Here is a 15508-nt window from a genome sequence, read left to right as displayed (position 1 = left end):
CGAGACGCAGGGGCCGTCAATGTGGAAGGGGAGGCCAGGACCGCTGAGCCAACCGCAGAGGGAGGTGCCACGTTTACCTGATAGTACCTAGCAAAAAGCGCACGAGGACAAAGCAGACAAAGAGCTGGTCTGTTGTTCTAACTGACCGTGTCCGCTCCACATAGGCAGCCAGTGCCCCCTCAGGGCACAACATGCCGGAGGGAGGCCCAGAATCCCCCGCCACTGCCGGGGGTCGTAAGCAGACAGGATAAAAGTTATGTTCACATGCCTGTCTGACAGAACCTTCGGGAGGAATAAAGGGTTGGGGAGGAGAGATGTACTCCTCCCCTGGGTCCATCCGGTAGCACTCAGAAATTACTGAAAGAGCATGGAGCTCACCCACCCTCTTCATGGAAGTAATCGCTACCAAGAAGCCACCTTCATAGAGAGGTGTTTCAGGTAGGCAGACTCCAACGGTTTGAAAGGCAGAATTGGATGTGTGCCAAGACCACATCCAGATCCCAGCTCGCCATTGAGCGGGTCCGTGCTGGACGCAGGCGATCTAAAGGACTCTCAAACCATGAGAAACAAAATTTTCTGGTCTGATGAAACCAAGATTGAACTCTTTGGCCTGAATCCCAAGCGTCACGCCTGGAAAAAACCTAGCACCATCCCTACAGTGAAGCATGGTGGCGGCATCATGCTGTTGGGATGTTTTTCAGCAGCAGGAACTAGGAGACTAGTCAGGATCAAGGAAAATATGTTTAGAGCAAAGTACAGAGAGATCCTTGATGAAAACCTGCTCAGGACCTCAGACTGGGAAAAGGTTCACCTTCCAACAGGACAACGACCCTAAGCACACAGCCAAGACAATGCAGGAGTGGCTTCGGGATAAGTTTCTGAAAGTCCTTGAGTGGTTCAGCCAGAACCCAGACTTGAACCAGATACATCATTTTTGGAGTATCCTGAAAATAGCTGTGGAGCGACGCTCCCCATCCAACCTGACAGAGCTTGAGAGGATCTGCAGAGAAGAACGGGAGAAACTCCCCAAATACAGGCGTGTCAAGCTTGTAGCATCATACCCAAGAAGACTGGAGGCTGTAATCACCGCTAAAGGTGCTTCAACAAAGTACTGAGTACAGGGTCTGAATAATTATGTAAATATTTTATAATTTTTTTGTTTAGAAAAAAATATATATTTGCAAACATTTCTAAAAATCTGATTTTTGCATTGTCATTATGGGGTATTGTGTTTAGATTGATAGGAAAAACAAATGTATACATTTTTGAATAAAGCTGTAATGTAACAAAATGTCAAGGGGTCTAAATACTTTTCAAATGCACTGTACGTCAATGGACTAATGAAACAAATACCAAAATATATGTTTTTGGGTGGATTTGTCCATCAAGTAAATTCAGTTGCTCATTGGTCATTTAGATTCTCTTTACAAATGACTTACAATCAATACTTGCAACCGACTCTACAAAACATTTTAGATGATCTATTCAAAATATCCACTTAACTATCTGACGGACCTAGTTATTAAATCTATCCAAAAGAAAAATAAACATTCAACAACTGATATGCAAATGTACAACAATAACTCAATTTTCATTGAGGGAGTGAGTGAGTTGGTGAGCCTTGAGGCATCGAATTTGGGTGAAAGATTCCCCACATTCCCCACATACATGCTTCTCTGTATGGGTTTTCTGGTGCCTTTTCATATGATGAGAAAATCTGAAACGTTTGTCACAAACGCTGCATGTAAATGGCTTCTCTCCTGTGTGAAGTCGTTGGTGTGATTTCAGGTAACCTGACTGGATGAAGGACTTTCCACAGTCTTGGCATTTGTATGGTCGCTCACCAGTATGGTATCTTTCATGCAACCTCCTTTCATTTGCTGTGATGAAGGTTTTTTCGCAATAGGAGCATGGAAATGGTCTTTCTCCTGTGTGAGTAAGTTCATGTCTTTTCAATGACACAGCTTTGTAAAACTGCTTTCCACAGACTGTACAGGTAAATCTCACCCCCTCGTGAACTTGCTCAATATGTGTATTCAGCTGAATCTTTGTCCGATAAGTCATGTCACACTGCGAACAAGAAAAGGGTTTCTCCTCTGAGTGAGTTCCCATATGCACCGACAGTTCAGAAGCGGCCCTGTAACTCTTTCCACACTGCCAGCACAGGAACGGCTTTTCTCCTGTGTGCTTCCTACTGTGTATCGTTAGAGAATTGGCTGTTCTGAATTTTTCTGGACAAACAGAACACTGGTACAGGTACTCTCCTGAATGAACCCTCTCATGGATGACAAGGTACGATAACTGAGTGAAGGTTTTCTCACATTGAGAGCAGGGGTATGGTCCTGTGAATTTATGTTGATGCAGATAGTGATCTCTCAGACGCCCCAACAGGGTAAAGGTCTTCTCACACATGGTACACTGGATTTCCTTGTGCATCAGCTTGTGTCTGTCAAAGGCAATGGAGTTTGGGTATATCCTTCCACAATCAGAGCAATAGAATGGATTGTGAATTCGTTTGTGTGTTCTTAGGGAGGATGAGCCTTTGAATTCCTTGTCGCATTCATCACATTTGAATACCACCTTTCTTTCCTCCTCCTTGCATTCTGCCCTTGTGTCATCAGTGGCTAGCAGTTCACCAGCCTCCTCTGGAGTAGCATCCTCTTGTTGCTGGTCCACCAACTTAGATGCTTCTTCTTGGTTCACCTTCAGACAGATATCCCTCTGGTGTTTCTTTAAACCATGCATGTACTTGAAGCGCTGCTCACAATTGACACATTGATAAGGACGCTCCTCTGAATGGGATCTCATATGAATAGCCATTCCTGAAGCACGGTTAAAAATCTTCCCACACACAGTGCATGGTTTGGGTTCTTTGAGAGTCGGCACTGAAGTAGCAGCTGTGATTTGGGTCCCAGTGTCGTTTTCCTTGGTAGTGAGAGGACTGCTGCAACCTTCCGTTTTAACTTCCGCTTGTTGCTGGTCCACACTCTGACCCAAGTCTTCTAGGATGCCCTCGTGGCCAAGGATTTCCTGATGTTTCTTCAAGGTATCTTTGTACTTAAAACTTCTCTCACAAATAGCACAATGAAAGGGACGCTCCTTTGAGTGAGATTTCAAGTGCCTTTCCATGTCTGAGGTACGAGTCAAAATCCTACCACAGACACAACAGGTTTTTGAGTCGGACAGCCCTTTGTGAGATGGTTGTGGGTTTTCATCAGTGCCAAGAGACCCAGTGCTACCCATTGATTGGGATTCATCTTTCTCTGGCTGCGGTTTCCCCTTCTGTTGTGACAAGTTTTGACCAACCTGACCTAAATCTTCCTGGTTCACTTTCTTACACAAATCTCTCTGGTGCCTCTTCAAATCATATGAATACTTGAATCGCTTATCACAATTTACACACCAAAATGGATGCTCTTTTGAGTGGGATCTCATGTGCCTTGCCATGTCTGAAGTACGAGTGAAAAACCTCCTACACAAAGAGCATGTTTTGGTGTCCAGAGGTCTTTTCTGTGTTAGACCTGATGGAGATAGCGTCTTAAGGGGTGATGTGTTCGTAGATTTGCTAGTTGAGGGTTGTGGGATCTCTTCTTTATTTTCCCAATCAACCAAAGTTGAGAGGTTCTTTTCACAAACTCCTTGCTGGTGTCTCTTCAGATCATAAATATCCTTGAAGCCTATTGCACATTTGAGGCACTTAAACCTATAATCATGATCTTGAGTGTGGCTTCGCTGGTGCCTTCTAAAGGACGTGGCTCGAGCAAAAGTCCTCCCACAGTCAGGGCATGTCTTCCTGAATGGGCCTCTTTTGCATGACTTCCTCAGGGAGGTGTGCACCTTGGAGGAGGATGGCTGTTGGATTGCACGCTCGGAAGAATCCGTTTTACATGGCTTTTGTACTTTTGACCGTATTTTCTTAATCTGCAGCCTTTTGCTTTGTTTTGAGGTTTGAACATGAATTCCGGTGACAGCTTGATTGTCCGTTTCCACACTTACAGGCTTCCTATTCATAGCAGGCTCCTTCTCAGTAAATGAGTCTCTTTGATCTTCATCTGGTGCAAGTAGTCCTCCATTGTTCTCTATTGTACCCTCCACCAACCCTTTTCCTTCCACTCTAGCCAAACATTCTGATAGTGAATCTACTTCTGTGGCAGTCACCACACGTACATGTGGAGGGAGAGACAGAGAGGAGAGGATGTAGTCACCAAAGGACGATGGAGTTCCTTTTTGTGCAAGGGAGAGACAAAAGACAGGTTAAACTGAATTAATATATTTTCTGCAACAGTGTTTGACCAACGTCATACATGTCAATTGCATTTTCACAATCTTATATAATTGTTATTTATTTATTTAATTTCAGTTTCATATTCCATTTGGTGCCCAACCCATGACTTACAAGACACTATTCATCAAGCACTTGTGCAAAAAAACACAAATACAAAATTACATTTTACACAATTCATATTTGCATCATGTACAACTAGCTTATACTTCAAATATTTGCAATTCTGGCACAGCCAATCCAAGCCAATCAAAGCAACAACAAAAAAAAGTGTTTTTTTGTCACATACACCAGATAGGTGTAGTGAAATATGTTGTTTTACATGGTCAGCCATAGTAATACAGCACCCCTGGAGAAAATGAGGGTTGAGTGCCTTGCTCAAGTGCAAAGACAGATTTTCACCTTGTCGGCTCAGACATTTGAACCAGCAACCTCTCGGTTACTGGCCCAACGCTCTAGGCTACCTGCTATGGATCCTTTGAGTCTGTACGATACTCACCGATGGAGTCCAAATGTCCAAGTTTTCTGTGGTACTGGAGCAGGGTCCTCAATTGTATGGGGTCAGGTACAAACTGTACACATTTCTCCAGGGCAGAGGGGACAGCACTTAACAAGGAGGCAGTCTTGAGAGAGAGGAACATGGTTTCAAAGCATTAACAACTACATGCTCATGTCCAACACACAGTTTATTAAACATGAAAATATTATTGATTATTGATTGTTATTCTTGACTTCTAATTCCCCAAGCTGATTAGATAAAGGTGTTATTCATTCTTATTACCTGTTCAAGGTCTGGTAGGGGAAGTAACTTCTCCAGTCTGGAAAGGAATTCTAACATCAGCATCTGTATTGCAGTGTCATACTTGGGCCCAAATTCCACAGGGAACACGTCCTAGGAGAGAATAAATTAATGTAATAATTAATGTCAATAATTAGCCTAGTATTAGCCTTTTGTAACCTAGACCAGCAAACTTTTTGGCTCAAGGGCCACATCGGGGTTTCAAATTTCCGAGGGCCACACAGCTTTTGTTAGTCAAGATATGGGCAGTTATCTGAAATTATATAGGTCCATTATTATTTCTACATACTTTATATTTGGTTTCATGTGTTAAAAAGCCTGGAGTTATTTTTTTATCCAAAATAATCATGGGACTGGATAGGGAAGTCAAGCAGAAAGAGGTGATCACTTTCCTACCATATAAGAGCAACACAAACCTGGTAGAAGTTCTCCCTTTCACTTGGGTCTTTCAGCAGAGATTCAACCAGCTCCACAAACTTTGATTCAGATAATTCCACCTCGGCATCACTTGACTGCAACAAAACACATACAACAATTAAATAATCACATTTAACAACTCAATGACACAACATTTAGAGTGACATAGGCCTCTGCTCCCTCCCAGAAAGATACTCACCTCTGCTTCCCCAGTGGATATGAGGCTTCGGATCCTGGCCAGGTGTTGCTGAATGTCTTGGTCTGCTGTCTGCTCAGTGCGACACAACTCCAGAACCATCTAAAATTACAGATGACTAGTAGAGCAAAGGCCAACCACACACTTTGAAGGCATTGCTCTGTTCTCATTTGAAGATAATGATAGATAGCCTAGCTAAAGGCCAACGGCAGTATTTGAGAAACCAGTGTCAGGGTCTTTATCTCAATCAATGTTTAACAGCTGGGTGGTTTATGCTAGAGTCAACAATATTGTTGTCAGAGAGTAACCTCACATGTACTTGTTGCATGTTTCTTTTTCCCCATTCTGAACCCAATCTCTTACCCTTGCTCGAAGCCCCAGAATGAGTTGGGCCCTCTGACTGCAACTCAAAAGCTCTGGCACAATCTCTGTAACCATGGTGACAAACTCTTCCAGCATCCCATAATCTTGAACGTCTCCTCGTTGAACCACTTGCCACATGGCTGCAGAGACAAGCCGCAGTGGTGGAATGAAGAGACGCAGAGAGGGAAGAAGAAGAGGGGGACCTAAAAATAAGGATATGAGCCACAATAATGATTGAAATAATGCTGAACTGATATTGAAAGTTAGAGATGGTTCAAAACCTTTCAAATATTTCCTCAAGGTTCCTGATTTAACTTGTAAGACAAAATGAAACCAATGGAATTGCCCCAAACGTGGAAACTGCATTCATACGAACTAATCAAGCGCACCAGATTAGTTACAAATATTGAGGTCCCTATCTAGCAACTCATTTGGTTAAAGGGAAAAAAACATAACATGCTTGCCAAGGTAATTGTACATCTAAATAGGCTATCCTTTAAAAAAACATAACAGTGGATGATTCAGAAGTACTAGTCCTCCCGCTTCTAGCATACTTAAAAGATCGAGACATACGGACATTTAGCGAGGATACGCCATGTTGAACATCAAGCACACCAAGTGTACTGAAAACAAATCCGCAATACCATTTTCGCTGGGATTTTGACATTGCATCTCGTCCTCATACAAAAGTAGTCACGCACGAAGCTTGAAAATTAGCTAAGTGTTTGTTATAAAGATGGTTTCCAAAGTTAAAAGGCTTACAACAGTTTTAAAACCTAACCGTCGGTAGCATTGAGTGTGACACTGAACGTAGCCCGTTCAATTTCCGGTTGCGTTTACACCCCCCAGAATAAAAGTCCTCGTGAATTGAGTTAAAATTCGGAATAGATTTTTTAACAAAGTCATCTTTGTCAGCAAGACGGTTATTGACTTGGTGTGCCAACTAAAAATAATTCTTACAATATTTAGCAATCCCCTTGTATAATAATAAAACATATTTAAAAACTCACCTGCAAGTGTGTAAATCCCAGAGTCTGGCATGGCTCAATAATGTGTCCCTAAATGTGAGGGTCAACAATGTGCAACAATAAAACACAGCCTAAAAAGATGACTTTGAAACAATGTACAGTACACCATAAACTATGTGGATCACATTATGTGCATTGAAATCAAGATTGCCCTCTTTCTCCATCTCCTCATGTGTAACCTACTAGATGGATTTACCCCTGTCATGCTCCTTCCACAAACAGCAAACTGGAAAAAAGCCCACACCATATTCTCTACACTTCATTGGAACTGATGCCCCCTGGGATGTGCTTGCTGCCGTTAAAAGTAGTGTTATGAGGGCTTGTATGAGTGGTAAGGCTGAAGCAACCGTCTGCAGACAAAAATTTGAGTGAAGTCATGGGAGGTGAATCTGCTATAGTTTAAAGTCTGACATTGATGTAGTTTTCTAACAGCAAGGCTCAATGCAACATGGCAGTGTTGCCATTGTTTATAAAAGTAATTATTTGTGATGTCGAAATAAACATGTCTCCAACCCCCATATCACACCCTGAAAATATGTGTGTACATTGTGCTATCAAGTTGTAGGCCCCCATTGTAAATACAAATAGTTTCTTAACTGACTTGCCTAGTTAAATAAAGGATTCAATTAAATTTAAAAAAATAGAAAATACATAAATTGGGGAGCCTCAAATATCACATTAATTTGTACATATCCACTGTATATGTTTGCCTTTGATGATGTTAAATGGCATTATGCTTATCTTTGTAATTCCAATAATTTATTAACATTATTATTCTCTTGGCCAAATATCCCTCAAACCTGTTAAACTTAAACATTTGGAAAATATATTAGAACTCATTAACATGTCGGTTAATGTCTCATAGCCTTGTCACATCTAAAGATGTCTTGGTGTAGTATTTTTTTTTTTTTATTTTTTACATATTATTGTATACACAGGAATGTTAAACCGCATTATACATTCTACCATGGTAATGCACAATTATGATGAATGGTACCAAAAATGATATATGGCACTATCTTTATTAAGTGTGCGTTACCATGGTATAATGGCTATATAATGCATTAAATAAATAAACCCCCCAATGTGAAAAGAGGTCGGTTGGCCTTTAAATTGATGAATTGATATACCAGTATGGGCACGTTTCTTATAAAGTCAGAGGCAGGCTACTTGTTGGTCCTAGTTTTCTGAAACATCAAAGAAATAGGAAAATAGTTGCTGTGGAAAAAGGGGTAATACTTTATGTATTAATAGTACTGTATTTTGCTCATGTTTGGGTTCCCTGTGTTGCTAACCTGAAATGTGGGAGAAAGTGAGATATATGGTAGCCTGATCTTTGGCATTTTGTAATAATTTAGTATTGAGAGTCAAGGGGCGTTGTGCTTGTTTCAGCCCGCAGAGGGAGCCGCTCGCTCTACTGGTTGCTTCACGCGCTCTCCACGGAGGCTCTCGCGCTAGCATGACTAGGTTAAAACTGATGAGGCACCAGATAAACGAAATATTTAACGTTATCATCACGGTGAGCAAGTTGTAAACCATAGGATAGGAAACCACAAGTTAAACGGAGTGTAGTGATATAACTGTTGTTATTTTATGTTTTGAAAGTTTAACACATTTATAAAAGCCCGTTAACATAGAATTCGGCTAAAGTTCGCTCCAGTCCAGCTGGCCTGTCGTAGTCATGGCGACAGGATCAACGAACGTTCTTGCGGAGTAACAAAATGAAACATTGTAAATGGCTGTTTTAGGTATATGCTGAGAATCTATTAAATAATATGATAATTAATACCCTTTAAAAACATGTTTTTTTAGTATGTTGGCTATTTAGAATAGTATAAGAGTAGCCAATTCAGTTGAATGAGAGCAAACTGAAAAATGCATTGAAGAGAAGTTAGTTTACGGTTTCCGACTCCTGTCATTCTTCTCACCATTACTATCCAGCTCCCAAGGTTTTAGAGGGTACACTACGAGACCATGTGTGTTGTGGTTTTTCACTATGAGCTAAAGGGGTTTAAGAGGGTACTAGGTTTACGCTTAGCCATTTCAGAGCTACTATTAGTAGTCAATGTTGCATTATGCGAGTATCATAAATTACTTCGATTTTGGTCATATTACCCGGAAAACGGTGGGGCACAGACCATCATAATTCACTGTAAACAACCATGCTTTTGTTTTACAACATGCTACTAGTACAAAACCATGGTATTTTTAAAATTGTATTACCATTGTTCATTTTTGTACCATGGTAGCTAGTACATTTTTTTTATCACTTTTTTTGGCAGGAAAATATCGTGGTACTGGTGGGGAAAAAAACGGATAGTACATTTTTTAAGGAAATGAGTGCCTCCCACAACGCAGGCGATGAGGAGCTGGTGTGGAGCAACTGCAGAAAATTGGAAGTCGACTGCAGTCAAAACTTCGTGACTTTTGATCACATGGTTGTTGTAAAGTTCATGCAGTCCACGTGTAGACGCATGTCGGAACATGTTTATCCCCACAATGCAAGTTTGAAAGGTTGGTCACTGATTTAACAAACGTGATCCACTCGAGCATCCATGGTGTTGCACTTGGTTATGAGTATGTAATTTGTGCTGTTCGTGTATGCTGTCATGTTGCTGACTCACGTGCCCAAAATAATTGCCATGCGGAGACAGTTTTAGTGGTTTAAAGAAGGCCTGAGTAAGTCCAACAGGTCACAAATATTCCAAACTTGGATGAATTATTTCTCCATTAAGATTTTGGATAAAAATGTAAAATAGCCAATATGCCCGAAAAAAATACCCTTCTTCCAAAAGGACCTTTCTATGGATTAGCCTTCCTTCCAGTTAAATCAAAAGTCATTAATACGTTTGTTCAAGTGTCACTGGGACATTTGAGGACCAGCGATGCTGACCTGAATGATACAAATATGACTGATACAAAATTCAACCAACGCTTGCAGAAATGTATGAAGTGAATCTGTGCAAGATATGAATGTGAATACACACGTTTTTAAATCAGATATTTTCATGTCCTCCTTTATTATTGCTATTGTCAGAAAATGCAATGTTGTAGTTATTTGAGAATAACAGTTTACATTACAATTTAGCTATTGAAATTATATAGGGAATTATGAAAAAAATATTAAATGAACAAACAAAACAACTATTTAAAAAAAAGGTGTTAAACCAGTGTTTTTTAATATATATATATATATATATATATATATATATATATATATATATATATATATATATAAAGGTGGTAAACAGTACACAACAAGAACTCAAATGCCAGAGTGGTAATGCTTTTGACTCCGGTCCACATATACCTGGTGACGAGGGTTCAAACTCCTTCTCTGCCCTTCTGTCTGTGCCCCTACTTTCCTTCTACCTCACTACTTTCCCTGCTGTACCGTCTTAAAATTAATACAAAATAAAAAGGAACATCAGAGTTCCAAAAAAAAAAAAAAAAAAAAACCGTCTATTTTAATTCCCAGGGTGAGTGCATAGGTGTTCAGTCAGGCGCTTTTTTTGAGCGAAAGCTAACCCACATTCTCCACACACATGTGGCTTATTTTTTCTTGTATGGGTTCGCTCGTGTTTTAACCTATGATAAGACAATCTGAAACTTTTATCACAAAAGCTACATGCAAATGGCTTCTCTCCTGTGTGAAGACGTCGGTGAGATTTCAGGTAACCTGACTGAATGAAAGACTTTCCACAGTCTTGACATTTGTATGGTCTCTCACCAGTATGGTATCTTTCATGCAGCCTTTTTTCATTGGCAGTGATGAAGGTTTTTGTGCAATAGGAGCATGGAAATGGTCTTTCTCCTGTGTGAGTGAGTTCGTGTCTTTTTAACGACACTGCTTTGTAAAACTGCTTTCCACAGATTGTACAAGGGTATCTCACCCCCTCATGAACTTGTTCAATGTGTGAATTCATCTGAAGTTTTGTTCTGTAGGACATGTCACACTGCGAACAGGAAAATGGTCTCTCCTCTGAGTGGGTCCCCATATGCACCGACAGTTCTCCAGCAGCCTTGAAGCTCTTTCCACACTGCCAGCACAGGAACGGCTTTTCTCCTGTGTGCTTCCTACTGTGTATCGTTAGAGAATTTGCTGAATTAAACTTTGCTTGACAAACAGAACACTGGTACAGGTACTCTCCTGAATGAACCCTCTCGTGGATGACAAGGTATGATAACTGAGTGAAGGTTTTCTCACATTGAGAGCAGGGGTATGGTCCTGTGAATTTATGTTGATGCAGATAGTGTTCTCTCAGACGCCCCAACAGGGTAAAGGTCTTCTCACACATGGTACACTGGATTTCCTTGTGTTGCATCAGCTTGTGTCTGTCAAGGGCAATGGAGTTTGGTAGGACCCTTCCACAATCAGAGCAATAGAATGGGTTGTGAATTCGCTTGTGTGTCCTTAGGGATGAAGAACCTTGAAGTCCTTCCCACAATCATCACATTTGAAGACCACCTTTATTTTTCACATTGGAAGACCACCTTTATTTTTTCCTCTTTGCATGAACTTTCCTGGTGTTGCTTCAAATTACAGATGTCATCGAAACACTTTCCACATTTTTTACACCAGTGAACCAGTTGTAGTCGACTGGTAGATGTCTCTGGGGTATCAGCATTAACAGCCACCAGTTCACTAGACTCCTCCTCTTGGTGCTGGTCTACCATCTGAGAGGACTCTTCTTGGTTCACCTTACAGATATATCTCTGGTGTTGATTCAAACTTTGCTTGTACTTAAAACGCTGCTCACAGTTGACACATTGGTAAGGACGCTCTTCTGAATGGGATCTCATATGAGTAGCTAAATGAGAAGCACAGTCCAAAATCTTCCCACACACAGTGCATGCGTGTTCTTTGGCAGTTGGAGCTGGAGTAAAAGCCTTGATAAGGAGCTCAGTGTCATTTTCCTTGGTAGTGAGAGGACTGCTGCAACTCTCTGTGTTAACTTCCACTTGTTGATGGTCCACACTCTGACCCAAGTCTTCTAGGATGCCCTCGTGGCCAAGGATTTCCTGATGTTTCTTCAAAGAGTCTTTGTACTTAAAGCTTCTCTCACAAATAGCACAATGAAAGGGACGTGCCTTTGAGTGAGATTTCAAGTGCCTTTCCATCTGTGAGGTACAAGTCAAAATCTTACCACACACACAACAGGTTTTGGAATCTACCTGGGTGCGATTCTCTGCAGTGGCAAGAAAAACCTTCTCTGGTTCCAGGCCACTCTTTGTTGTGCCATGTTCTGATCAACATCCTGACACAAATCTCCCTGGGTCACTTTCTGACACAATTCTCCTGATGTTTTCTAAAATCGTATGAATACTTGAATCTCTTACCACAATTGACACACCTAAATGGACGCTCTTTTGAGTGGGAGCTCATGTGCCTCACTAAGCTTGATGTACGAGTAAAAAACCTCCCACACACAGAGCATGTGTTCGTGGCTGTGATAGTGTCCAGAGTTCCTTGATGAGATGGCCCTGGTGGACAGGGCGTCTTGAGGAGTGATGGGATCTGAGGTTTGCTAGTTGAGGGTTGTGGGATCTCTTCCTCATTTTTATCTTCATGCAACATGTTTAGCTCCTTTTCACAATCTCGCCTCTGGTGTCTCTTCAGACTTTGACCATCCGAGAATAATTTTTCACATTTGTGGCACTTAAACTTGAGATCTCCAGTGTGGGTTAGCTGATGCCTTTTCATGGCTGCAACCCGAGTGAAAGTCTTCCCACACACTTCACATGCCTTATTGAATGGGCCTCTTCTGCATGAATTCTTTGGGGAAGGACACACCTTGGAGGATGATGGCTGTCTGTTTGCAAGCCCAGTTGTTTTAGGTTTTCTACCTTTTGAACACATGTCCTTAATCTGCAGCCTTTTGCTTCGTTTTAATTGTGATGGTCTGAGTAAATTCAAGCCAGTGACTGCTTGATTGTCATTTTCCCCAACGGCAGACTCCATGTCAATACCGTAATCTGGCTCAGTAATTATGTATCTTCTAACTTCATCTGCTGGGACTAGTACATCGATTTCCTTTGTCCGATTCTCCAACAACTCTCTTGCTTCCATTCCCTCATAATTCATGCTTTCTGATTGTGTATCTGAGTCTACATCTGGGGCAGTCACCACTCGCACATATGGAGGAAGAGACAGAGAGGAGAGGATGAAGTCACCAAAGGACGATGGAGTTCCTTTTTATGCAAAAGAGGGAGACAATGACAAAAAAGTTCCACTGTGAATTCACTTTTTTGCAACAGTAGTTGACTAACATCATACATGCAAATTATGTAAATGCCTCAAATATAAACTTTACCGATAAAAGTCACATTTGTTCTACTTGACACGTCATTCAAGTAATAAGGCAGAGGGCGTGTGGTACATTTAAGCATAAGGCCGAGGGCGTGTGGTATATGGCCAATATACCACGACTAAGGGCTGTCCCTAAGCACAACGCCATGTGGAGTGCCTGTATACAACCCTTAGCAGTTGTATATTGGCCTTACACCCCAAATTACACCCCATATTGCTAATATAAACTGGTTACCAACGTAATTAGAGCAGTAAACAAGTATTTATACATCATACCTGCGGCAAATTGTTTGATATACACATGGCTGAAATTCGGTATCAACCAATCAGCATCCAAGACCCAAACTACCCCATTTATAATTGCAATTTTGGCACGTCCAATCTAGAACACTGTATGATACTTACGGATGGAGTCCAAATGTCCAAGTTTTCTGTGGTACTGGAGCAGGGTCCTCAATTGTATGGGGTCAGGTACAAACTGTACACATTTCTCCAGGGCAGAGGGGACAGCACTTAACAAGGAGGCAGTCTTGAGAGAGAGGAGCATGGTTTAAAATCATTAACCCACGACAAACTCATGTCACACTGAGTTTCTTTGTTTAAAAGTGAAAAATTCTTGACTTCTGATTCCCCAAGCTAATTAGATAAAGGTGTTATTCATTCTTATTACCTGTTCAAGGTCTGGTAGGGGAAGTAACTTCTCCAGTCTGGAAAGGAATTCTAACATCAGCATCTGTATTGCAGTGTCATACTTGGGCCCAAATTCCACAGGGAACACGTCCTAGGAAAGAATAAATAAACCTAAAATGCCAATAATACCTATATGTGAAACTATTTAAAACTAGGCCACTAAAACCTAGACCAGCAAAGCTTTTATACTTTCCCACCGTATAAGAGCAAAACAAACCTGGTAAAAGTTCTCCCTTTCACTTGGGTCTTTCAGCAGAGATTCAACCAGCTCTACAAAGTTTGATTCAGATAATTCCACCTCTGCATCACTTGACTGCAATAAAACACATACAACAATTAAATAATCACATTTAACAACTCAATGACACAACATTTAGAGTGACATAGGCCTCTGCTCCCTCCCAGAAAGATACTCACCTCTGCTTCCCAGTGGATATGAGGCTTCGGATCCTGGCCAGGTGTTGCTGAATGTCTTGGTCGGCTGTCTGCTCAGTGCGACACAACTCCAGAACCATCTAAAATTACAGATGACCAGTCAGGAGTAGAGCAAAGGTCAACCACACGCTTCGTATGCATTACTCTGTTCTCATTGGGAGAAAATGATAGCTAGCCTAGCTAAGGGCCAACAGCAGTATTTGAGAAACCAGTGTCAGGGTCTTCATCTCAACCAATGTTTAACAGCTGGGTGGTTTATGCTAGAGTCAACAATATTGTTGTCAGAGACTAACCTCAATGATTGTGTTGCATGTTTATTTTCCCCATTCTGAACCCAATCTCTTACCCTTGCTCGAAGCCCCAGAATGAGTTGGGCCCTCTGACTGCAACTCAAAAGCTCTGGCACAATGTCGGTCAACGTGGTGACAAACTCCTCCAGCATCCCATAATCTTGAACATCTCCTCGCTGAACCACTTGCCACATGGCTGCAGAGACAAGCCGCAGTGGTGGAATGAAGAGACGCAGAGAGGGAAGAAGAAGAGGGGGACCTAAAACAAAAAAGGTAAATAATTTGTAAATAAAGCCACCCAAATGTCTTGCTAGCTAAGAAGTTATCCCACTGCACTGTACAGTCACCTTGACCAGATGTATACATTCATAGATCCTAGGTATAGTTGGAAGGGGAGGTCTAAATGCTATACTGAACAAAAATATAAAAACATACCATTTCAACGATTTCACTGAGTTACAATTCATTTAAGAAAATTAGTTGATTTAAATACATTCATTAGGTTCTAATTTATGGATTTCACATGACTGGGCAGGGTCGCAGCCATGGGTGGGCGTAGGCCCACCCAATTGGAAGCCATTTCCAGCCAATTAGAATTAGTTTCTCTCCACAAAGGGGCTTTATTACAGACATAAAAACTTCTGTTTCATCAGCTGTCTGGGTGGCTGGTCTCAGACGATCCCGCAGGTGAAGAAGCC

The 15508-nt window shown here is 41.4% G+C and overlaps 1 protein-coding gene across 12 annotated transcripts in view; it reads right to left on the bottom strand.

The window, feature by feature from the left end:
• Window positions 1-1268: 1268 nt before the first annotated feature.
• Window positions 1269-15508, bottom strand: part of LOC118374003 (zinc finger protein 14-like) — a 28178-nt gene continuing 13938 nt past the window's right edge. For 2 of the 12 annotated variants that reach the window (XM_052512225.1, XM_052512227.1), the window contains exons 2-7: window positions 6058-6260; window positions 5698-5796; window positions 5498-5593; window positions 5064-5174; window positions 4782-4905; window positions 1269-4223 (exon numbers count right to left, since the gene is read on the bottom strand). In XM_052512225.1, coding sequence (XP_052368185.1) covers window positions 1585-4223; window positions 4782-4905; window positions 5064-5174; window positions 5498-5593; window positions 5698-5796; window positions 6058-6260 — 3272 coding nt within the window. In that variant the 3' untranslated portion in view covers window positions 1269-1584. Of the gene's footprint in view, window positions 4224-4781; window positions 4906-5063; window positions 5175-5497; window positions 5594-5697; window positions 5797-6057; window positions 6261-6338; window positions 6650-6701; window positions 7288-13800; window positions 13925-14065; window positions 14177-14866; window positions 15070-15508 lie in introns of those variants that run through there. The other 10 variants (XM_052512224.1, XM_052512226.1, XM_052512223.1 and 7 more) reach the window with 9 other exon arrangements.

The sequence above is a fragment of the Oncorhynchus keta genome, unplaced genomic scaffold (assembly GCF_023373465.1).
Source record: "Oncorhynchus keta strain PuntledgeMale-10-30-2019 unplaced genomic scaffold, Oket_V2 Un_contig_8101_pilon_pilon, whole genome shotgun sequence".
NCBI lineage: Eukaryota > Metazoa > Chordata > Actinopteri > Salmoniformes > Salmonidae > Oncorhynchus > Oncorhynchus keta.
The sequence above is the reverse complement of the archived record's forward strand: the minus strand, read 5'-3'. Positions and strand labels throughout refer to the sequence as shown.